The sequence below is a fragment of the Stenella coeruleoalba genome (genome assembly GCF_951394435.1).
Source record: "Stenella coeruleoalba genome assembly, chromosome: 5".
NCBI classification, from domain to species: domain Eukaryota; kingdom Metazoa; phylum Chordata; class Mammalia; order Artiodactyla; family Delphinidae; genus Stenella; species Stenella coeruleoalba.
In genome coordinates this window covers 51058001-51083630 of record NC_137150.1, presented here as the reverse complement: position 1 = coordinate 51083630, position 25630 = coordinate 51058001, and the positions used below count along the sequence as shown (strand labels likewise).

Genomic DNA, 25630 nt, shown 5'->3' with positions numbered 1-25630 from the left:
AACTCCTTCTTTTTGTTACTGCTTCCTAGCTCTCCCTCCCTCAAGAAAATATGGAGAGGGACCTTGATTCCTGGCCTAGTAAGGTCTCTAGAATCAACTAGGAAAACTTGGAGAAAATGAAAAGGAAGCACAGAGAGGAAGGAAGGGCAGTTTGACATGCAGCAGCAAATTTTTGGAAAGGCCCACGTTCACCTAACTCTTACCTAGAGACTAAGGCCCCCATCTGGAGAGTCTTACCCTCAAATTGCCTCCATGACATTTTGCTCAGGACTTGTACCTCTAATTCCCTAGAAACCCCTGAGAAAGATCCTTACGATGGCTTTGCGTGCCTGTGTCCCAGTGTTTAGTGTTGCACAAAAGTTGTATAACTGAGTAAACCCAGCCCAGTCCTATGTTGAATGGATGTAGGATCAAGCTGAAATAATATGATCAAGCATCCACCCTTCTCATCTCCCCTCACAGGCATACACTACATGAACATTTGTAGTCCATCCCGGGACAAAGGGTTGGATCTTGAGTGTGCTGAAGACCAGAAAGAATTGGATCCAGCAGAGGGGAAATAATACTTAAAGAGTAGGCCCTGGCCTGAGACTCAGAGCTGGATTGGAGCCCTGGCTCTGGCCCCAAAATAGAGTAGGACCCTGGTCAGTCATTCAAATGCAGATTCAGTTTTGATTGTAAAACAAGGGGGGTGGACTAGGCAAGGCCTTCCCCAATCAGTTTTAAGGGAATTTAATAGGTGGAAAAGATGAATGACTCAGCAGAGTTAAATAAATTTCTCGTTTTCTTTTGGGATTGTCAGTGTCTTTAAAAACCTGATGTGCACTGTGAATCTCTGAGAAAAGAATTGATATGCAGCATATCCTAAGCTTAGTTGATCACACGATCACAGAACCCTTCACTCTTTGTCCTCTGTGAAATCATCCCCTCAGAACTGCTGCTCCATAGAACTCAGTTTGGGAAAATGTGCTCTGTAGTTTTCCTTTCAGATCTCACATGCTAATATTTTAAGTATGTAAAGAGGCAACAAAGGCCTAGAAAGCCAGAGGTATCAAAGAGAGCTCAAGAATCATGTCTTTGGACAGTTCTGTAAAGATTGCAGATGGTGAGGATTTAGGAGGATGCTGTTGAAACAGGGATGCTCTAGCTGTAGTTCTGGGAGGCAGATGGAATGGTAAAGTGGGAGGGTGGAATTAAAACAACAAAAATAAGTGTAGAGTTAAGCAATTTTGCTAAGAAGGGGAAGCAAAAAAAAAGGTTAGGGTCTCAGAAACTTTGAGGTAAATTGAAACTTTTTTCCGTAGAGATGTAGTCAAAGAACCTGGGACTAGGACTCTGTTGACCTGAGTTGTGGTCCAAACACGTCAGTAACTGGATGATTTGGAACTTGTCACCCCACCTCTCTGTGCATCAGTTTCCTCAGTTTTCAAAGAAGACAGTCTATATGCATAGGCCCTTAATATGTTAAAATTATATGACTTTATTGGCATCTAGTTTAAGTTAGTAAGGATTGAGTCCTTCAGAAAGGGATTTGGCGAGAAAGATGTATGAGTAAATGAGAGCAGAGACCTAGATTAGAGAGAATTAGGTCAACAGAGGCCCTTTACAAGTTCCACAGGGATGGATCTTTAATGGTACTCTGTGAAACAGTGTGTTCCAAGTCCTGGCACTTCTCTGCAGCATTGCACATAGACTAGATGGTATCTGTTCAGTTGGCTTTTTAATGTTAATGTGGTTTAATTTCCCAGCTAAACCCACCAGACATTTGAACTAGATGAGTTGTCATTAACTCTGCTGAAGAATTGATTTACTTGATTAACTTTCACCCTGATTTATTGAGTTGGCCAAAAAGTTCGTTCGGGGTTTTCCGTAAGTTACGGAAAACCCCGAACGAACTTTTTGGCCAACCCAATATGTTTTTTCTGTTAGTAGAGTTTCTGGATAATGACAGTTTAGTGAGCCATTGCCAATTTTCATTGTTTGTAGTCTTGTGACGTTTTCTACATTTGATTTTCTTGGGTATTTGCTAAGGTAAATTTAGTTTTAGTAATTTCATAATTATGAGACATGATAATGTATATCTTGGTAAATAGTTTAGGTATATGAGAAGTACCACTGTATTTCTTTTTCAAGCATTAAACACATACTTCTAAGTGTGCTTATGGACACCCATTTGTTCCACAAGTGTTTGTTGCACGTGTACTGAATGCCACGCAATGTACTGGAGATGAAGCAGTGCACAAATGCATTGTTATTATCCTTACAACCTGTGTTGACAGGTATCTAGCTTCAAAGAACTGTTGCCTATGCAAACATTCACTCCCTAATTCATTTTTATTTAATGATTCTATTCATTTTGTGTTATAAAAGAATGATAAAGTGGCAACTTTCAGGGAAGCATTGACGGAAAGAAAATATGCTTAGTCACCTTATTTATCCAATACTCAGTAAGACAGGAAGAACATGTTTGGCAATACTAGGTTTTATTAATACCACAGTGGTAAATAACCTTATGTTTATTTAAAATAAATTTCTGAGTCACTCGCAATTCAAAACCCACAAAGAAGCTGAGTCTTTTTTTTTTTTTTTTTTTTTTTTTGCGGTACGTGGGCCTCTCACTGCTGTGGCCTCTCCCGTAGCAGAGCACAGGCTCCGGACGCGCAGGCTCAGCGGCCATGGCTCACGGGCCCAGCCGCTCCGCGGCATGTGGGATCTTCCCGAACCGGGGCATCGGCAGGCGGACTCTCAGCCGCTGCGCCACCAGGGAAGCCCAGAAGCTGAGTCTTTAAGTTAAATGCACTCTTCCTGAGAATTCTTAGCTGCTGTGTCTATCCTTGAACAGTAACGTTTTATTATTTACCATTCAGTATCTACACAGCAAAATAATGAAGGTGCAGCTAATGCAAGCAAACTTAAATCTTTTCTGCTTCTGAGCTGGGGGCGTGGCCACACACTTGGATTGGTGGTTTCCCTGGACTCGTTAACAATAATGTCTTGATCTCCATCCAACACAACCTTCTTCGAATCCATCACTCTCTTCTGAAGTGTAAAGCTGATGATCTCTGGGTTACAAAAGACAACATTTTTCTTGGGTTCTGCTTTTTCTGCACTAGGAAATTTCAGGGCTGCAGGCGGTGAAGAATTAAGCATCAAAAACATGTTCAGTTTTGGCTTGGTGTTCCACGGGTAGCATGCTGTTATGATGAATGGGTTTCAAAATGAAAATCTTTACCTTGTACCTACTTGACAACCTTTAAAAGCCTCAATTTCCAATCCTCCCAGAAGAGATCACGAAAAGGTCATCTCAAGAGTAAATCTTCTCCCACAGCTTTGGATATATTTATTGTGTTCAAATGAGAGTCAAATTTAAAACTAAGGGGCTGGCCAGGATCTGACTGCTTCCATTTCATGTATTTTAGGACTGTCTGACTGGGTTCACGTATTTTAATGAAAAACCTGGGCGTTTCTTAAGTTCACCAATACTTAAAATGCTTTAGTGTTTGTTTTTTTTTTTTCCCTTAGTTTTCTTTCTCCTCTTCAAGCTCTGCCCTTTCTTATTTCTCTGGGTCATCAGACACTTCAGAGTGGGGATCCTGACCATTAAATACACCTCGTTATCATCTTCTTCATCTTCCTCCTCCCACCTCTTTGACCCCTTTAGGGGTTCATCCCTGTCCCTCCATTTCGCCTGTGTGCTCGTGGATCTTGGCAAATGAGACCTTAGAGATGTCATTGTACTTGTTTCCCAGGGACTGAAATTCCTTCAAATATGGCTTCTATCTGATCTTGTTGCTTCTGCAACTTTTGGAGGGCAAGGACTGGGCTGTTCACAGAGCGCATCAAGCTCTCACGGAAGCCGTTTTTAGGCCTGGTACGTTCTCCTCCGGGGCCTGGGGCTCCTCTTGCAGGTGACCAGTGCACCCTGAGTCCCCACTGTGCTCCGGCTGTTGTGCCACCGCCTCTTCCACCGTCTGGCTCGCCTCTGGGGGTCCTTTGTTCCCTGAGTCTGGGGTGTTAGAGAAGTGGCAAAGGGGAGGGGTGGCATTTGTGAGGGCCCAGCTGCAGGGAGAGAAACTGGGCCATGCCTGGGAGGGGCTGGAGGGGGCAGGCCTGTGACCGGAGCTCCTGTACAAAAGGAGGCTGGGGAGTAGAAGCCTCCCCTGTCCGGCAGCTTTGAGGCACATCTAACTCCCCCTCTGTATCCATTCATCTCTGAGCACCAGCTGCTTGGATATGCAGATTTCTTCAAATGGGTTCCTACTCTCAAAGAGTTGATGGGAGAGCAGGACACAAACCAACCCTCACACTGAGAAAGGAGAGGTGCAGCAATGGAGATACGTTCAAGCCACATCTTGACACACAGACTGTGACACACAGAACACAGAGAGATCATTTCTGTGCCGAGGAGGGTACAGTCAGGGGGTCCTTTACAGAGGAGGTGTCTTGAAGGATAAGGGGGAGTTCAGAGGAGGGATCATTCAAGCCTGAAGGAAGCCAGTGTGGTCCTTCAGACGTTCCACTGTGGCTTGTCATCGCAAGCCCCGCCCTTAGCAGCATTGTCCCAGGACTTTGACCCATTGCTGTTGCAAAGAAAATCAGTCACAACAAAAACTGCCTAATGAGAGACTGTCTCACACTTTGAAGAGTATAGGCCAGTGTTTCTCAACTCTAATGTGCAAAAGAACCACCTGGAGAGATTCCTGGCTCCCACTCCCAGAGATTCTAATTCAGTAGGCAGAGGTAGGGCACAAGAATTTGTACTCAGATGCTGCCAGTCTGAAGAACACCCTTTGAATAATCTTGGACTGGACAACTTGCCTGATTGTGTAATGGTGGTAATAGAAATAAGAGACAAAAGAACTAGTTCTCAATGACCTTCTCTTAAAAACAGGTGAATTTTTAAACTGAATAACTTACTAACCTATTGTTTTGCCAAACTCCTTTAGTGTCTTCATTTGGGATTTATATCTTTTAGTGGAACCAGACTTTTGCTTCCCTAGGTTTTGTGCCTGGGATTGAAAGGGAGGGGTGCATGGAGAGGAAGAATAGATGTTCTTAAAAAGTACCATGAAGAGAGATGATTCAAAGTCATATCATAGATATGGACTATTTTTCTTATGATGGTATATCTAACCTATAAGTTCACCTTAGGACAGCAATACAGTCAGTCCTCGGTTTCCACCGTTCCTCACCTGGATGGATATTCTATGCTTCAAGCCCTGGATGTAGAGAGCCTACTGCATTACGCCACTTTATATAAGGGGCTTGAGCATCCACGGATTTTTGTATATGCTGGGGGTGGTGGTGCTGGAATCAATCCCCCACTGGTAACAAGGGACCACTATAGAGTTATCTCATCTGTTATACAGATATTTTGACTTAGACTTAATATGTTATACATTAAACACATTAGATTGTTGTGGATCATGATTAAATGTTTGTAAGGAGTAAATTGTTTCAATTTCCTGAATCTGTTAAATCGAGAAGCCTCTCCTGGGGTAAAAGTAAAACCTCCATCATTGGGGACTCCAGATTCTATCCCAACAGCCCTGCCTTCTGCTTTCCTTCTTGAGCCTGGTGGTCCAGCCTGTCTCCTAATGCCTCAGGCCAAGGAGTGACTGAGCTGTATTAACTTGACACTGCTGGCTGTAGAAATTCTAATTGCTGTCAACACTGGCTTTTGCACTGATGCCAATTTTCTTAGTCACTGTTTACATTGGCAAACTGGTCCTGCTAGCCAGCTCAGCAGATCTCCTGGCAAAGAGAGTATGTAGCTGGTAGGGTAGAGTTTGGGATACATTTCATGACCTTCTTCCCCTCTCTACCCTGATTTTACACTTTTTACTCCTAAGTGTTCAAAACCTGTGTGATGGGAGAAACTCAGCTTTAAACAGTAGTTTGATTGTTGATTTTCTTCTGAGCTCTGAGTAATAACATTCAGAGTGATGGGGCAGCCAGCTGGGCTTTTGGGTACCCGTACTCACTTTGTAACTTGGAGCTTTACGATCCTGGGCAAGGCATTTAACTTCTCTAAGCCTCAAATGAGCAAAAAATGAGTGTAATACCTGTTCTTCCTATTTCACAGGTCCTTGTGAAATTCAAACAAGTGAAAGCTCAAATGGTCATAAACTGTAAAGCATTGTACAAAAGAGTAATTATTATAAATATTGTAATTTATTATGTATTTTATAGAGTATGTATTAATTTATTATAATCACATTCTGAATGTGCCAAAGGGGTCTTAATTTATTATAATTATCATCTGAATGTGTCTCTTCAGACATGAGTAGATATCTATAAAAATCACTTGCCTTTTATCTTTTGGGTTTATATACCATTTAATAAACATTTTTTCAAAGAGACATCTAATTTGCTGCTTTCTCCACTTTACATAGAGCAGAAGATTAACTCAACTCCTGGAGTATCCTGTGTAACACACTTGTGAAGTCAGGCAGAGGGCATGAGTGGGCAAGCTCTGAACTGCCGAAAGCAGAAGGGAGTTTAGGAGGTTTTGTTTAGAAGTTTAATTCTTTTGTGCTGCCTTGATTCAGCTGCTATTTGGAACACTCAGATGAAGACAAATGCTGCTTGTCCTGACAGTGGAGGCTTTTTGCAGCTTGAGTAGCCTCATGAAGGACATTTGTTTATGACCATGTACATGGGACACTGGAAAAAACTTTGATCTCCAAGCCTCAGACCTTGCCCCAAGGAGCTCACAATCTAGTTATTGCTATTGTAGGTAACAGAGATGTGAGTACAAAAGAACTCTAATTTTTTTAATCAGCTGTCACGTGCGTGTCTATGGAAGGTAAAGGGGAGTAAGATAGGAAAAAGACTGAGACAGGTGTTAGCAGAGAAGGCTTGAGAGAGAAATGTGCTGGTGAGGAAGAGCTGGAGGACAGGGGCAGAGGGGAGTGCCTTCTCAGCTCAGAGTGGTCAAGGCTAAGCTGCTGATCCTGGGAGAGTCATGTGTCCCTTCTGGGCCTCAGTTTCCCTTTGTGTAATATGGGAGACTAAAGGGTCATTCCAGATGTAAAAATCTTCCAGTTTTCTGAAGTAGGTTTGAGAATCAATTGACTAGTGAATGGCTATAGAGGATGATGGCTGAAGGTTCTGGAGCCAGAGGGGGTTCAAATCCAGCCCACCACTTTATGCCTATGTGACGTTGGGTGATTCACTGGAGCACTCTTGGTCTGAGGCTCCAGACTAAGAACAGTGACTGGCAGAGAGCAAATGTCAGTACATGTGAGCTCTTATCCCCCTTGAACATAGGAGGCTTTTGGAGCTAAGCAAGTACGTTGGCAATACAGAAACCGTCGTCTGTGTGATAGTAAAAAAATAAACAAAAAAGTTGAGGGACTGGAAAGGAACAAGCCTCTCCTTTTTGTGTTCCCCCAGGTTGAATTGCAGTGAGAGAACACACTGAAGGCTTTAGGGTGAAGGCGTTAGGGTGTCAGATCCCTTTGAGAGCTCTTGCCTTTCTCTCTTCTAGATTACCTTATTAGTGAGTGGTGGTGAGGTTCTCCTCAGGTTTGCTTTGTAACTTATAATAAAATCTTCCATAGAGGACTAAACAAGTATGAAATTGTAATAGAGCAATCTCGTCAGAGAACCCTACTGTTACATAATCATATTTGTGCTTCACAGTTTGGCTTCATAATTCCCTCCAGTGCTTTGCTCTATGGAGAGAGTGCCCTGCACAGAACTCTTTTGGTCCCTGACTATTCTCAGAGTGTGAGCCAAAAGGTTTACTTTATAAAAATAATGCTGACTAGAGGAAATAAGGGAGAAAGGTCAACTATAAGAAGGGTCCTTAACTGGATGGGGATCTACCAAAGGGCTGAGCAAGAATCCTGCCAATTCTGGGCCTCTGGAGAGAGGGGACAACAATAGATAACGTGGATTTACTCCTCACGTGCACTCTTTTTTACTCCTTTATCTGGGAAACTTGGGCCCAGACAACTGGGGAAGCTTGCTCAGGTCACGTAGCTAATAAATGATGGAGCCAGGACTTGGCCTTGGGCTCTGTCCAAATTCTGTGCTCTTGTCTCTCTATCATATTTTGTTAAGCCTTTCTGCCCTTGCTCAAAGAATCTCAAGGCAGGATAATGAAAAGTGATTCTTCACAACCTTTTCTTCTGAGGAAGCCTTGAAGATGGGGTTTACGTCACTGAAAGGGCTCTGCTACCCAGAAGTCCTTATATAGCTCTCAGTTTAGGAACATGCAGCTGATGATTCAGCCTGGCTCCAAGCTACTGTGAGACTGACTTTGTGAGTTACCAGAGCTGAGCTAAGGTAGCAGGACTTCATTACAGGACAGACTGAAGTGCTACGAAGCCCTGACATAAGCAAATAAAAAGAGGTAACATTATGAGAACTTACGTACTAAGTTCTATGCCAGGTATCCTTTACAAATCACTATAAAATATAGGTATTATGATCACCCCAATTTTACAGATGAAGAAACTGAGGCATAGAGAAGTTTGTGACTTGCCCAGAACTACCCAACTAGCAAGTATCAGAGCCAGGATTGAGCCTTGGCTGACTGCCTTTATCATCCACACCCTAAAATGCTATGCTATGCTCTGGATGAGTTGGGGATGGGGAAGGATGAAGTAGAGGCAGTGGAGTGCTCTTTGGGGGTGCGGTGTGGGGAAACGCTGATTTGGAGCTATTGCTGATTTCCATGATATAAATACCCACCCTACCCCCATGGTCACTTTCAAGCTACTGACCTGATGTCAACTGACTTGTACATTTAACAGTTGGTTTTCGTGACATGGCAAGAGCTGGCTCCAGCACAGAACTGAAGGGTATTGCCAAAGAGAATAGCAGGTACTGAAAAAAATTGAGTTATGCAAGTTATGCCTGGGTACGTTTGACTCTAGAGAACTAGAAAGCACAAGGGGTGGGGTAGTGAGAAATAGGGCTGAAATGTAGAGAGGGGGACCAGACTGCAATGTGAAGTTCAGATTTTTTTTTCTGTAGGAAACTGGAAGTCAGTGAAAGTTTTTAAGCAGCCAGGTATTGTGATCAGTCTTTTAGGATAAGAACTCTGACAGCAGTATGGAGCAGGTTATAGAGAAAGAAAGTGCTATCTAGAATTCAAGTTAGTAGGCAAATAATGGAAATAATGAGCATCTAATCAAGGCAGCTATGGGAGTTGGGGTAGAGTCTTAGGGTAGAACTAGATTCAGAAAATGTTGGCAGGTAGAGTTGACATGAATTGATGATTGATTAGATATCATGTGAGAGAAGGAAGGAGCTGAAGAAAATATTAAGATTTCTAGCTTGGAAGCTAGATTTACGGTCAGTTCATTAATTGAGAATTTAATGGAGTGAGTTGCTGAGTCAGGAGTGGAGAAGCAAGTGTAGAACATGTTCATTTTGAAGAGCATATAGGCTATAATCCTGGAGATGGTTGGAAAAGTGAACCCAGAGCTTAAGAAAGACAGATCCTGGATGGGAGATGTGGAAGTCATCAGCCTATGGATAAAGCTCATAGCCATTTAATTTATCAGGCTGCTAGTAAGCACTTCCTATTTGCCACGCATTATGGCATGGTGGCACATTGGTCTGCTCAGGGAAAGCAGGAATTATGTAGCTGAATAAAATAAAAAATGGAACCTTGGGGAAAACCATCATTTACAGGGCCAAGGGAGAGGAAAGGAAGAAACAATCAATTAAAAACCCAAAAGAAAAAAAGGAGGAATTAATTATTAGCATGGCAAGAGACTACAGAAGTTCAGGAGGAAGAGAGCTTCAAGAAAGAGCAAGTTGGGCTTCCCTGGTGGCGCAGTGGTTGAGAGTCCGCCTACCGATGCAGGGGACGCGGGTTCGTGCCCCAGTCCGGGAGGATCCTGCATGCCGCGGAGCGGCTGGGCCCGTGAGCCATGGCCACTGAGCCTGCGCGTCCAGAGCCTGTGCTCTGCAATGGGAGAGGCCACAACAGTGAGAGGCCCACGTACCGCAAAAAAAAAAAAAAGAAAGAGCAAGTTATTAAATGCTCACCAAGTAGGTCACTGGTGTTGGCAGTGGGGGTCATAGTGTCATTGGTGAACCTAATAAGTCCAGTTTCATCAGAGATATGGGGCTGAAAGCCAGATTGTAATGGGTTGCCTTCAAAGAGGGTAGTCTTTGAAAAGTCACTGTCTTCTCTAGGGTAAAGGCAGAACTGACTCAACAGAAATCAAGTTCTATTTAGAGGCAGATCTTCTCTGCTTTCCTCCCTGCTTCCTATACACTCCTCTCTTACAGCTTCCCCCAAGTCTAACCCTTCCTTCTGTTTTCTATATCCTATCTCCCCTTCATCCTCCAGGATCGTAATTCACACATCATTTCTTTTCTCCTCTGTAACCTTTGTTTCTCCTTGTTCACAGGCTCTTTCCCTAGAAGTGTGCTTAAGTGTCTCTCATCTTGGGAAAAAAAAAAAGGTTTTTCTTTACTGTTTCCCTCAGGCTGTTGTCCTATTGCCTTCTTTATCTCTACAGTGAAAGTACTGCCTATATTCACCGTATCTATTTCTTCACTCCTATATACTTTGCAACCCGTTACAATCTGGCTTCCAGGCCCACATCTCTGACTAAACTGTACTTGTTGGGTTCACCAAGATCCCATGACCCCATTGCCAACACCATTGACCTACTTTTCCTCTCTGCTGGCATTTTTTTTTTTTTTTTTTGCGGTACGCGGGCCTCTCACTGTTGTGGTCTCTCCCGTTGCGGAGCACAGGCTCCGGCCATGCAGGCTCAGCGGCCATGGCTCACGGGCCTAGCTGCTTGACGGCATGTGGGGTCTTCCTGGACCGGGGCACGAACCCGTGTCCCCTGCATCGGCAGGTGGACTCTCAACCACTGCGCCACCAGGCAAGCCCATGGCATTAAAAAAAAAATAAATGTATTAATTTATTTATTTTGGCTGCATTGGGTCTTCGTTGCTGTGCACGGGCTTTCTCTAGTTGCGGCGAGCGGGGTGGGCTACTCTTTGTTTTGGTGCGTGGGCTTCTCATTGCGGGGGCTTCTCTTGTTACAGAGCACGGCCTCTAGGTGCATGGGCTTCAGTAGTTGCAGCACGCAGGCTCAGTAGTTGCGGTCAGCAGGCTCTAGAGTTCAGGCTCAGTAGTTGTGGTGCACGGGCTTTGTTGCTCTGCGGCATGTGGGATCTTCCTGGACCAGGGCTTGAACCCATGTCTCCTGCATTGGCAGGCGGATTCTTAACCACTGTGCCACCAGGGATGTCCCTCTGCTGGCATTTAACAGCTTGCTCTTTCTTGAAACTCTCTGCCCTGCTGAACTTCTCCAATCTTTGTTTTTTCTTGCCATGATAATAATTACTTCCTCCTCTTTTGGGGGTGGAGGAGGGATCTTTTAATGATCGATTCTTCTCTCCTGCCTGCTATCCCTCTAAAGGATGGTGTTCCCTAAGGTTTCATTTTTATTTTATTCAACTTTAGGATTCCTCCTTTCCCTGAGCAAATTGACTTTCCCTCTTTGGTGCAATTTACCATGTGGCCTAAAGCCTGCCAGCAGAGCCCCATCCTTTCATCAGAGTTGAGTTAGAGATCCAACCCCCAGCAAATAAAGGGATGTTTTTATCCTTGTAATCTGGGTGGGACTAGGAAAGAGGACTTTGATGCCTTCTTATCCTTACTGGAGGAGGGTGATGCTGAACACTTGCAAAGCAAAGTAAGATTGACGGGCAGAAGACTGAAGTGTAGCCCACATGTCCCACAACCACAGACATCTGTGTGCCTTTCCCCACCCTCCTCTCCTTCACCAGCCTACTGATCACTCATTAAACTCATTTCAGTCAGCTACTACTATCTCCAGGCAACCAGATTAGGCCGACTCTGTCCTCTCCTAAGCTGGTTATACTGATACACACCTTTGTACTTTAAGGTACATATCTCTACTTTTTAAGTTTCTACATCATATCATAATCATCTATTATGTCTAGGATGTTCCCACGTTTATATGTTCCTCAAAAATAGGCCATTGTGCTTTGTTCATCCTTGTACCCCCAATGCGTAGAGCAGTCATGACCAAATAGGTACTTAAATGTTGGTCGAATGAATTTGTTGATTTACATAGTGATTCTCAACTTTGCTAGGTATGCAAGGAATTCCTCTAGGAATTTACCTAGAGAGCTGAAAACAATACCTATGCCTTAGGTCACATTCCCAGACATCATTATATAATAGGTGTGGAATGGGACTCAGGCATTGGTAATTTTTAAAAGTTTCCAGGTGATTCTAATATGCTTCCAGCTTTGAGAACCACTGGCTTAAAGGAGTAAAATAAGATACACCAATGCCTGCTATGTGCCAGATGTTTTAATTACATTCGCACAATAACCAAATGAAAGGGGATGAGGTTCGATTTTGTTAACACACGGGAAAAAACTGAGGCTCGGAATGACATAATAACTTTGCATAAACCACAAAGTTGCTAAGAGGCAGGGCTAGGACCTGATTCTGTTACCTTGCATTACCTTTCTATCTTCCCAGGCAGCTTCCCTCCAGTGGTGAGGAATCCATTCAATCTCTTATCAATTCTCTCAGAGGTGGAGCATTGGCCAGCTGGCTGAATTGTGTAACATTAGAAGAAATGTGTGATTAGCTCTATTCGACCTCCAAAAGTGAGGTTGGATTGGAATCAGCCCATGTAAGGACTTGTCTGTGTCACAACTTCGTGTCTTTCACATTTGTAGGATAGTTATGCCTTTTTTTTCTTTTTTCCCTGGGCTGGGCACTCAATCTTGCCTCTGGGTCTCTTTCTCTGAAGGATGGCCATTCCAGTAGCTTCTTGGTCAACCTTTTACAAACCCCCTCTTACCCCTTCCATCTCTGAAATGAGCCTATAATTCTAATTTTTCTTTCCAGGTCACTTGCAATTTCTTTAAGGTTCTGATGCTAACAGTGTTTCTCCTTCTACAAGTTCTATATGATATATATTTATTACAAAGAGAACTAAAAAAATCACTTAGAGTTTTTGGAGAACTTTATAATATCTCAAATTCATTAGAAGATATGCTGGGATCTTACAAGTTAACCATAAATTACAAGTTCACATAAAAGTTACTGATAGCCAAAAGCAAGTCAAGTTGTTCTAAACATTTAATTTGTAAATTTTAATAAATTAAGCAAACATTCTCTAAATACTCTAGTTAGTCTTAATTAACAGTAAGTTAGACCTAAATATTGTCAAGTTTGTTCTGTGGGATAAAAACTAAGTAACACTTTCACAATATTAATTATGAGTTGGTAATCATCATAATTAATAGTTACGTAGTGTTTGCTATGTGGCAGGCGCTGTTCTAAGTGCTTTCTACATGTTAACTCATTTAATCTTCAGAAAAACTCTGTGAGTTAAGTACTATTATTCCCATTTTATTTTTTATTCCCATTTTTTTTTTCATTTTAACATCTTTATTGGAGTATAATTGCTTTACAATGGTATGTTAGTTTCAGCTTCACAACAAAATGTATTCCCATTTGATAGATGAGGAAATTAAGGCATAGGAACATTAACTAAGACATACAACCAGTATGTAGTAGAAATAAGATTCAAACCTAGGCAGTCAAGCTTCCTAGTCTTTGCTCCTAACCAGTTTTCTAGATTTGCCTAACAAAGCTTGGAAATTAGACCAGTTTTGCACATGAGTGAGGAAGACTGATATGGTGCTGTAATTTCTGAGTATCACTTAGCCTGGACTGACACTTTTACCACTTGTCTTAAGCAACCATGAACACAGGAATTCTCTGCAGGTTGGAATGGGAGGCATGAGAAGATCTTGACAAAGCCAAAAGGTTGGTACAGCCATTAAATCTTTAAGGGAGCAGTAGTCGGAATGCAGAGCTAGCAATGACGAGGCTGTTGAAATAATTAGATTATGCCTCCGCAATGTGCCTAAAACTTCTCCTGGCTAGTAGTGATGACTTCCTAATTATGTTAATGGCCATTTTTTTAGTCCTTAGCGCCCTCAAATTGCCAAATAATCAGTCTTTTTAAAAAATTCTTCCAAATTTGACTTTTACTTTCTGATTCACTCTCAGTTTTCCTCTTGCCAATCTCTGGATTTCTCCCTCTAGATTCTTCTTTTCAGCCTGTCAAAGAATGTTTTCCTCCCTGGTCTATTTCTTTGTCACTGTGTTCTGTCTCTTCACTAAATCTCCTGAGTCTTACTACTGTCTGAGTTGTTAACAGTTACCTCTGAGCTCTTCCTCCAGGCCTGACCTCCTTGAATCTCTGACCCTGCATTTGCTATCTGTCTTTTGGACCTATCTACCTAGATGTCCCATTGGCTTTAAATGGAATAATTTTAAAATGGAACTTTTCTTACTTTCCCTGACTGTTCTGCCTGTTTTCTCTGTTTCTCATACTCCAAGTGAGGACCCTCCAGGATCTTTCAATCCTTTCTCTGTGTCCTACCAACCTGATCCCATATACTACTATGTGAGCAGTTACCAAGGCCTATCAACTCCGTCTCAGTGATCTCTCTTGAATATATTCCCTCCTCTATATTCTCCTGGGGCAGACCTTCATTTCTCTCCTGTGGACAATTGCTAAACTATTATAGCTGTTGCCCTCTAGTCTCTTCTCCCACCAATCTACTGTGTACACCTCAGCTGTATAATTTTTCCCAAAGTATAGTCTCATTAAAGAGTGTCCACTGTATAGCACAGGGAATTCTGCTCAGTGTTCTGTAACAACCTAACTGAGAAAAGAATTTGAAAAAAAATAAATACATTTATGTGTATAACTGAATCACTTTGTTGTACATCTGAAACTAACACAACATTGTTAATCAACTATACTCCAATATAAAATAAAAAGTTAAAAAGAATGTCCAAAATCTTTGTTGTTTAACCATTAACAACTAAGAGCATTTCATCTGCCACCACCTTTCCAGCTGCACCTGCAGTAAGACTGGATCATCCTCTACATCAGAAGTTGCAGTTTGTGGCCCTTAGTCCAGATTTGGCCTGCAGGCAAGTTTTGTTTGGTCTGTAACTTAAAAAAAATTTAATCTGAATCAATGCTTTCAAACCAGAGGATTTCCCTTAAAAGTTAAAGTCTTAGAGAAAGTTCAGAGAACTGTGAAAACTTAAAGACAGATGGAAATTTGCGGGAGTCAGGCAAGATTTAAATTCTTAGCTACTTAAGTTCTCAGTCCATCTTTCACCCATCTTTGTATCCTTGTAACATGTAGCAGAATCTTTACATACAGTAGGTGCCTAATTAACACTTGTTGAATTATAGTTACTTGACTTTTGATAGTTCCTTGGCGCAAACATTTAGGTTGTTTGTAGAACAAAAGCACTGCATTAGTGAATCACAGGTGATCTGTACAGTGGTCTTAAGTGAAGGTCATATAATTTGTGCACCAATAGAAAAAAAATAAATCTGCATTTTAAAGTATACTCAAACTTTACAATGTTTAAAAAAATGTGACCATAAATTTTCATACAGGTAAGTGTTCTATGAAATTGTTTTCCTGTAATAGGCAGGAATAGAGCAGAATCTGGAGGGGAGAATTTAAAAGCTGCTTGACAGAATGAAATGGCCATCACTGGAAAAGTTGGGAAACCACTGGCATGGGATACAAAACTTTGAATGTGAGAAACGAAGCAGGTAGTGAGTTATAATAGATGCTCTAATTATTTAATGTGGTTGGTTCATGTTGAAATTTGACCACATGCTAAGTTGTTGATGTGTATGGAATATCAGAGTACTATGGCTTTTCCCCACCTCTCCCTCCCACTTTGACATGAGCACACAGATGAACTTTTTAGAAATAAATATTTGACATCTTTTTCACCTGTAGTAATTTCAGAACTTGGTGATCATTGGGGTCCTAGTAACAAATGTACACAATGGGAGAAAATGATCGTCTCAGCTTCCCTGGAAACATTGAGCTCTCTGTCCCTGGGCTCACATTTCTTCATGCAGTGATCTTCCAGATCAGAGGTGTGACAGTAACGATAACCAACTCATAGAAGGCTTGGTATGTGCCAGGCACTGTTCTAGGGGTTTTTACTTTTTTAAGCTTCACAACAGTATTTTGAACCAGTTAGTATGTCATTTCTGTTTTACAGATGAGAAATTGAGGCGCAGAGAGGGTGAAGAACGTGCCCAAGACCCCACTGCTGGAAAGCGGGGGAGCTGGGCTTTTAACCAGGTATTCAGTCTGCAGTCTGTGCTGCTGACTTTGGCTTCCTACCTGCCTCCTAGACTGAGCCTTTTATTGCCGGCTCCCCCTGCCTACACTTGCCTTACTTAGCTTTTCTTCCCATAGGCTTTTGAATTATAACACTTGCCCGGCACTTTGGCATCTTGGATTCCTATCCTTTTCCTTGCTACTCGCACTTCGTCTTCTATTAAGGCACGATTCAGAATAGATGCCGTATCAGATTTCATCCCAGAACGAACAGACACAAGTAATTCCTTCCTTCTCTGGGCTTGTGCAACCCTTTGTCTAGGCTTCTCTTACTAAGACTGTATTGCTTAACTAACATCAGCTATTCATTTACAAGTCTTGGCTCTCCTCTGTTTCCCTCAGCTCCAGAAGATGGTCTAGGTCTATTTCTCCCCCTTAAGTTTCCCTGCCCGTTGAATAGATTTTCTAATTTGTATGGTGAATGAATTAGCAGAGAACAACCCCATTTATAAACTAACAACGAACATATTTTAATAAGCAGAGTATAGATTCTGCTTGGCTGCCTTTGATTTTTGCTTGTCCTCTGACCTTTGGTCATCAGACCTGGGTAGGGAGCCAGTGGCCACCTATTTTGCTGTATCTGGTTCTACTGAAGTGTAATGAGTACCCTTCATCCCTTCCACCTCCTCAGGCAGAATTCCCTTCTAGAGCCTGAAATGGTTATGGGGCAAGTTTTAAGACCTCTAGTACTGCCCTGGAGTACTTCATCTAGACAAAACTGGGTCAGTTCGCAACCTGTGAAATTCTTAACACTTGGCTTGCTTCTTTGTGCTACTGGAGTTTTCCAGCTACTTCTAAATAGGTTTCAGGAAACTTTGTTAACTAGAGAATGTTTCTTGGGTGGATCTGAATCTCATTTCACAAACTCAAGGATGCAAGAAATATAACTTGATCTATATTTTGAGTCTTCATTCTTTAGGTAGAACCTAATTCCAGTGAATTTAGGTATTCCCCCATCACTGTTTTCTTTTAGGTTTTGAAGTGTCTCATGTGATGTTGATGCATAATGCATGGGGGGAGCCATCTGGGTACTCATCCTTAGCCCACATTCATATTCCACCTGGTCCATGGTGTTTGGTTCCTACAAGTTGCCCTGGGATATCCTTTGTTTTTACTTATAAGAGCCCTTCAGGTCCATTAGTACTCTCTTCTATTCCTGTTAGACCCTTGAGAACATGTAGTGGGCCACGGATAACGGAGAAGTTGTCTCAGACCCATCTGCAAGACATTCATGCAGCCTTCCTGTTTTTATGCCTTTCTGGACACATGGAGTCATTCTGCTGCTCCTGCACAAGCTGGAGCCTGAGGGGGGCTCTCTGAGGCCATTTGAGGCACCACCTTCCTAAACATACCTTGCGGTCACTCTTCCCTAGAGTCTTGCCTTTTTCCACGGTTCTGTCTGGGCATGGGGTACATGTCTGTTGCTCTCAGATTACATAGACATGTCTGAGGGTTGCTGTGTCCCAAGCTTCTTTTTTCATTGGATCTCAGATATCAATCCGTTCATTCCTCATTTCATCTCTAATAATTTCTCCTCCCCTCTTCCACCACCTAGCTCGGAGAATCACTTCCTATTCTAGGAGACTTCTTACTCATCATGTAATCTCCTAAATCAATGTCTTTTTTAATTCTCCAAAGGATATAGGCTTTTGAAAATCAAAAACAGGAGGACATTTCTGTTTCTTTGCTATTTGTTCTCATATCCCTTCCCTGAAATAACAACTACATAAAGGCTTGGCTACTGATTTTACCTGTTGGACAGCAGGGATGGGAGGGGAGTAGTAAGAGGAGCTAACGGAAACAGATATTAGGGAACAAAGTTAGATACCATTCACAGTTTTATCATGCCACATGACAGCACATACACATATGTATGTCATCCTATCCCGGATAGGACTCAGAGCAGCTTCCTGGGCCCACACTGTTCTCAACCAGCATCTCTAGGGTAATTCTGTATGTCCTGCAGCCCTCTCATAGTTCCAGGAATCCAGCTTCTATACTGGTTACTTAGTCTCTAAACTTCTCTTCTCTCTTCTTCACAAGGAGGAAAATAACAGAATTGTAGCCAGAATTCAACAACCTCTCCTCATACTGTAGGCACTCAGGCAGTGATAACTATTATTATTAATAATAGTAACGATAAATTGGTTAATGACAGATTACTGCTTGTTTCTCTTCATTTTCAAATTTTGAAACAAAGTCATTATTGTCTGCAGGATAATGATTTTTCATTCTCTAATTTATCAATACAATTCCAAACCTTAGCACAATTTTATTTTAATACCTTTCTGGATTCTTCTTTTCCCACCCATCCAGCCTTTCTTACACCCATCTGCTTATTTTTTTCTCCTTCATAAACAAACTGTCCCTTCTCCAATCAGCACTTCTGCTCCCACACCACCCTGTCAATGTTGTGAACAATGCAGATAGTTGTTCAGAAATTCTATTAATGCAAGTGCTCATAAGCTAATACAGCAGAGGTGCTTCTGGAAAGGTATGGGCAGATTGAGGCAAGTCTGCATGCACTCAGGGCATGCAGTACACATAAAGGAAACCCGGGGTGGATTCTATGAAAATGAATACTCTTCTCTAATCTGCCTTGTAAAGACAACTCACTTGTTTTACAGCTTTCCTTTAGTTGAAGAAACTCATATGATTTGTCTTATATATTCAATGAAGTCTTCATTTAACTAAAAACAAAAAATGTAGTTCAAAAAGTAACAGAGCCAAGCCTGCCATGTCTTTGTTCATAGTTTATTATTTGATGCCTATCAAGCTACTTGGCCTGTGAGAAATGGAATGGATCTTGTGTGTTCTCTGTTAATTGACAAGGGTTTATTGTGTGAACTCTAGAAATCTTAGTGAATACATTCTCGGCCATGCCCTGGCAGATCTCCATATTCCCCAAGTTAGACTGACGTGTTACCACAAAACTTAAGTGATGATTGCTTTTTCCCAATTTGCCAAAGACCTTAAACCCTTAAACTTGTGGTTAGGGTGCACGCACACACTCACATTTGTTTGTTTCGTATCGAGAACGTTAACAGTTGCTTTAACTTTTTCAATAAATTGGTCAATTGTACATATAGAAATTGAATTATTTTCTTAATAGTCATTTGCTTTCCTGTTGCTTATATTTCCAGCAAATGAATATTAATAGAATTATTGGAAAAGCTGTTCATGGTTAGATAAATTGCCTCTTGTTCTTGTTTTTCATGAACACTTGCTAATGGTTTTATAATGCAGTCTTTCCAACTCTTCACAGCAGGGCATATGTATACAATTTTATATGGGACACTGGGGTAAACAACTCAGGAACTTGGCTGCCCAGGGGCTGAGGGGATCAGTGTCACAGCACATCTGTATCCTCTTCAAGGCATACCAGTGTGCCCCATGTACATGCTGGGAAGCTGTATTATGGTGTATTGCAGACTGCATACAGTTCTCATTTCTATTAGGAACATTGTTTTCTTGATCTTATGAGGGCATTAAATATTTCACTAATCATCAGCATTCTGTTTCATATTCTACAGAAGGGCACTGTTATTCTCCAGCTGCTCCCCTTCAAGGTTTGAGAGCCACTAGGCGATACGGTATCTGAGTTCACGCGCCTGTGCCGGGAAGGTTTCTAACCACTCTGTGACACTTCTGGGCCTCTCTACCTTAACTAGTCACGGGCTTCCAGATGGCTTCTAATTCTCTGACTTTGAAACATGGCCGGCCAGTAGGTCTTGCAGGGAGGTCAGTTTTATAAGTGTACTCAATAGGAAGAGCTTGTATAAGAAGTAGAAAGAGGGAATACACTCCACAGGGTCTTTGCTGGGTGGATGGCCTGGGTCTCCTCTCCAACCAGATAACTTCCTGTGAACACTTAATGCAGAGCTCAATGCCCTCAGGGCTCAGAAGGGAAGAGACAACAGGCTGCATGTTTTTTGTACATTTCTGGAAAGCTCCTGGTTGTGTCTGAGCTGGTCTGCCAGGACTGCAGTTGACTCCCTCTCACACACTCATTCCTTTCTCTTACTCTCAAAACAACCAGACACACTTCAATATATAAGCTTAAAAACACTTTAAAAATACTTATAGTAAATATAAAACTCTCCTCTCTTCTATTTGTATTCAAATAAAGTATTCTTCCTCCGTTCCTAGTATGTTATTGGAACTGTGATGTGCTGATTTAGGGTGGGCAGGGGTCGGAGGAAGGGACTGAATCCTGGAATTCACAGTTCCTAGGTTTGAGTCGCAGAACTGCCATTTATCCAGCAAAATGGGCAAGTTCAGCTAATTTCTAAACCTTCTTGATAAAATGAGACTGATGACAGATTTCCCTCTCAGAGACCATCTGAAGATCAAAGGAGATTTACTCTGATATTTTCAGATGAAAATACTCTCGAAGTTCTGAAAACGAAAGGTAAATATGATTTGTTATTGTATTAAAAGTAGCCAGTGAGTCCTCAAGGGCAGCGGCAATTGCTTGTAAGAATTCGCATACTGAAGGGTTGGCGAGTGTGGCTCAGGTGATAACTTAGCTGACACACACTCTCCCTCATTCCCCCCTCATCCTGCAGAGTAACCTGATACACTACTTGGGCCTCAGCCATCATCTGCTCGTGCTGAACTTCATCATCATTTCTTTTGGCAAGAAAAGTGCATGGTCGTCTGCTCAGGTGAAAGTAACAGACACTGACTTTGACGGTGTGGAAGTCAGAGTGTTTGAAGGCTCTGCAAAGCCAGAAGAGCCGCTGAAACGCAGCGTTGTTTACATTCACGGAGGAGGCTGGGCCTTGGCAAGTGCAAGTATGTCCTGGTCACATTCAGGTTGTTTGGGGTTGTAGCTGGCCCACAGAGATGTGTGATTGAAATGACTTTCTTACTGGGTGAGGAGAAGGGAGCCATTGGGCTTGGTTCCCCTGGCAGTCCCAGTTATCCCTATTGTCTCAGCAAAATTATTCATAGTGCCCCCCCTTTCCATTCTTGAAAGGGTCCTGGTTTGGATGATTGATTATGTAGCTACCCTATATGATTATATAGCTACCCTACATCAAGGGTTTTGCCTGTTTGTTTGTTGATTCAGGCAGACTGTTTTGAAAATATTTCCTGTAACCTAAATCCTAGACTAATGTATTGTGAAGTACTGAAGTTGCTTTCTGCACCAAAACAAGGTAAAGTTTCCCTGGGCCAGAATATGAGGCCATTATCTGTAGCTCTATGCCAACTTGTGTTTTGAAGACACCTTTCTATGAAATAGAACAAGTATTTCTGAATACACGTTAACTCATCAACATTTCATCTGCTTGTGAAAACAAAGATGAAAATATAAAACATACGCCACAGTTAAAAGGAAACGACCTTGCAAAGTTCAAGAACATTCTCTTTGGTATTGGAAAACTTTCATGAACAGATCACACATTAAAAATGTCAGGCAAAAAAAAAAAAAAAAAAGTCAGGCAGCCAAGGGGAGCAGCCTAGTGAAAAGCATACTAAGGAGGAAATAAGGGCCTTATCTCTGCTTGTAGTTATTATGGCGCTACTTTCTCATCTTCAGCCCAGAGCTTTTGGCATCCCCTAAGTTTAAAGGCGATGGCAACTTGTTCTAGTTTGTCTTTGTTTTTTTTTAATGCAGCAAAGGCCAAAAAGTATAACTTTTTCTAGTAATCTCATTTCATTTAACTCCATATTCATCATTTATTCTTTCATTCATTGATTTGTTCACATTTCCATAAGATGATTACTGAATATGTAGGTTTGCCCAGGACTGAGTAGTTTCCCAGGGTGCAGGACTTTCAGTATAAAAACTCAAAGAGTTGTATGCAAACCTGGACCTCTGGTCACCCTAATGTGTGCTTGGTGATGGGGATACAAAACTGAGTAAGACAGAGTCTCTGCCCTAGAAAAGGGTGCATCTGTAGCACTGGACACTTGCCAGGTGAGATAGTATCAATACATCAGAGGCCAGGAAGTATAAGTGCCAGGAATGGTATGGATTGTGAGTCAGCCTGGCCTTTTCCACATAATTTTGGCTGATCACTTCGGCCAGAGGAAGAGCTGGAGGTAGGTGTGCAGGTGTTTACGTAGTTATTGAACTTCTGGTTCTTAGACTGCCTTGGAAAACCTATAAATAAGGTAGTATTTGGCTTTCTGTTGACGCAATCCAGCTCTTAATATATTATAAAAACATTAATATATTAAAAGAACAGCCTAAGGGATTAAATTTTTACATATTAAAATTGCTTCTGTCACTGCAAACCTGTGGATTCTCTTTCTAAGAAATGCTAAGACTTCCTAAAATTCTATTTGTTCTGTGTTGGTTTAAACGGAATCCCATATTCTTCAGATTGGTGACTTTTCTGAATCACAGCAAATGATGGTGTTAAAAGAGAAAAATTTTTTGGTTCTAAGGAGGAAACTGCTTATTTTCTGTGATTTCTGGAAAGGCATACATTTGAAGAACTACAAAATCAGAATGAATCTGATGCACTTCATATCGTCCATTATGAAATAAATTTTTAGTCAGTTAAAAACACATTCAAAGGTAATCTAATATGGATTTCCTGTTATTTTATAGTAATTGCATTTTATGAGAAACCAGATTAATTTTTTACATTTGTACATGTAGCTCTGTTAATGAGGTATATGTTCATATTTACTTTTTATTGTTTTTATTATTAATAACTTAAGTCCAAGTCCAAAAACAATCCATAGTTAGCAGAATTTAAGAACGGACAATATTAAATAAACTGCTTTATAGTGAGTGTTTGCACCTTTGTCTCTTTCAGAAATCAGGTATTATGATGAACTGTGTAAAGCAATGGCTGAGGAATTGAATGCTGTCATTGTCTCCATTGAGTAAGTAATTAATAATAGTCATAGAAAAACATTTAAGAAGGAATCCTAGATAACCATCTAGTTATTTTATTTTACAAGTGCTAGAGTGTAAAATGAAAGTCCAGAGAGGTGAAGTCATTTTCCCAAAGTCACAGAAAATGATTTCTGTTGTAACTTAGAATTTCTTGAACTAGCTTTATAATGCCTCAAACTATCATTTTATTTTAGTTTTGGAACCTTCTGGAAAAGGAATTAGCTGAAATTAAGAGAAATATATAATCAGTTATTTATAGTATATAGTTTGATTACTGCCTTTTTTTTTTTACTTTAGTATAGCTCTGTATTATTAGACTATTGAAGTGTAAGAAAGCCATGCAATGCCTTTCAAGAGGAATTAAAGTATAGCTAACTAACTTTAATAAGTTACAGTTGAATCATTAACCTTGTGAACTGCAAGGTCAGACAGTGCTCATGGAATTTCAGGAGAAAAACCCTAAAGGGAAAGATTATTTTGTTATGCTGTTATGTGGAAATAAACTATGATAAAAGCATAAGAGAGAAGGGATTTTTTCCATCAGGTTTTTTCTTAGACAGCCAAGTAAAATCATATTCTAAAAATTACCACTGTAAATTTCAACTGATGTTGAAGTTAAAAAAATTCCTGTATAGTGTGACTGTTTTCTGTGTTAATTCTCTCACTTTACCTTCACAAGTGCTGAGAAAGCAAAGGAAGTATGGACATACCAGATAATTCCTACTATTCCATCAGATCCACTCATTTAAAATTAAGTGGAAATACTGTTAAGTCCCCTAAGTTCCGAGAGCGCATTCCTAAGTCCAATTTGTTCGTAAGTCCAACAAACACAATCGTTATCACTTGGTGCTTCTTAGCAGTGTACCAGCTACTTCACCGCTGCTTTTACACTTGCTTCCGGACACCCTGGGCTTGAAATAAAGATACTGTACTACTGTACTCCAGACAGTACTATACATGATTACTGCCTTTTTAAATCTAAAAACCAATCAGCATTTTAAGAGAATCTCTCCTACACCAAGAGTTGGAGAAGTTATCCTCCTGGAGTTAGGTTCTGTAATTCAGACCTTGTAAATAATAGTGTGTTCAACCAATCTTAGTTAATGTAGGTATTATTATCACTATTAGTATTAATATTAATATCAGTGTTTTGAGTTGTTTCTACCCGTTCTATATTAGCTATTTTTCTGGGACACTAAGAAGAAAGTGAATAATAATTATAATGATTGCGGTGATGGTAATACAAAAATCACGGCACCAATTCCATGGCAGGCATTGTGCAGGTGCTATGTATATATTGTTTCTCCTCCTTCAGATCTTTGTTCAAGTATCATCCTTTCAGCAAGGCCTTCCTTGACACCCCTAAAATTGCAGTCCACTTTTCTTCTGCTTTATTTTTCTCCAAAATTATCATCAACATCTGACAGACCATGTATATAACTTCTTACGTATTTATTGTATTGGATATAAATAGACAATGTAAGTTTTATGAAGGCAGAGATTTTAGGGATTTTTGTCTGTTTTGTTCATTGCTGATCATTAGTGTCTGGAAACGTCCCTGGCAGATAGTGGAAATTTATGATATTGTGATTTGTAAGAAATATATATTTGGTCATTCAGATGACCAAAGTGTATTTTTCACATGTACTTGATCTTTGTCCAAAGTTCCTGGCTCACAGCTCCCCAAATCCTTCAAATTTCCTAAATGTTCAGAGAGTTAAAGGAGTCTTTTGTGGGACTTCCCTGGTAGTCCAGTGGTTAAGACTTCACCCTTCCACTGCAGGGGGCAAGGGTTCAATCCCTGGTCAGGGAACTATCCCGCCCCTGCCCCCCTCGCATGGCCAAAAAAAAAAGGTGTCTTTTGTTATGTGAATGAGGTGACTTTTGGAAGCACCTAAGGATGGGGGCTGGTTGCCAGGAGAACCAACCATGTGATTAGAGGGTTGGGACTTTCCCACCCTGCTGGCCTCTGGGGAGGAGAGATGGGCTGGAGGTTTTATCAATCACCATTGGCCAATGATTTAATCAATCATAACTAGGTAATGAAGCCTCCATAAAAACCCAAAGGACAGAGTTCAGAAAGCCTCCAGTTGGTGAACACATGCAGATTTGGGGAGAGTAGTGCACCTCCAGAAGGCATGGAAACTCTGCACCCCTTCCCACCTACCCTGACTTTCGTACCTCTTCCATCTGGCTGTTCCTGAGTTGTATTCTTTTTATAATAAATCAGTAATCTAGTAAGTAAAATATTTCTCTGAGTTCTTTGAGCCACTCTAGCAAATTAATTGAACCAGAGGAGGAGGTTTTGGGAACCTCTGATTTATAGCCAGGTGGTCAGAAGTACAGTAACAACCATTGGCATCCTGAGTTGGAGGGGATTGTTGGAACCTCCAATCTATAGCTTGGGGAAAAGCATAGGTGACAACCTGGGTTTGCGTCTGGTGTCTGAGGTTGGGAGTGATCCTACAGTTTTGCAGGACTGAACCCTTAATCTGTGGAATCTGCTGCTATCTCCAGGTAGATATTGTCAGAATTGAGTTGAACTGTAGGACA

General features: G+C 41.3%; 1 protein-coding gene across 1 annotated transcript in view; it reads left to right on the top strand.

The window, feature by feature from the left end:
* The window catches only part of NCEH1 (neutral cholesterol ester hydrolase 1), a 62753-nt gene that overhangs the window by 23377 nt on the left and 13746 nt on the right, over positions 1-25630 (top strand). The window contains exons 2-3 of the mRNA XM_079923150.1: positions 20787-21015; positions 22995-23064. Of these exons, the coding sequence (XP_079779276.1) occupies positions 20787-21015; positions 22995-23064 (299 nt within the window). The remainder of the gene's footprint in view (positions 1-20786; positions 21016-22994; positions 23065-25630) is intronic.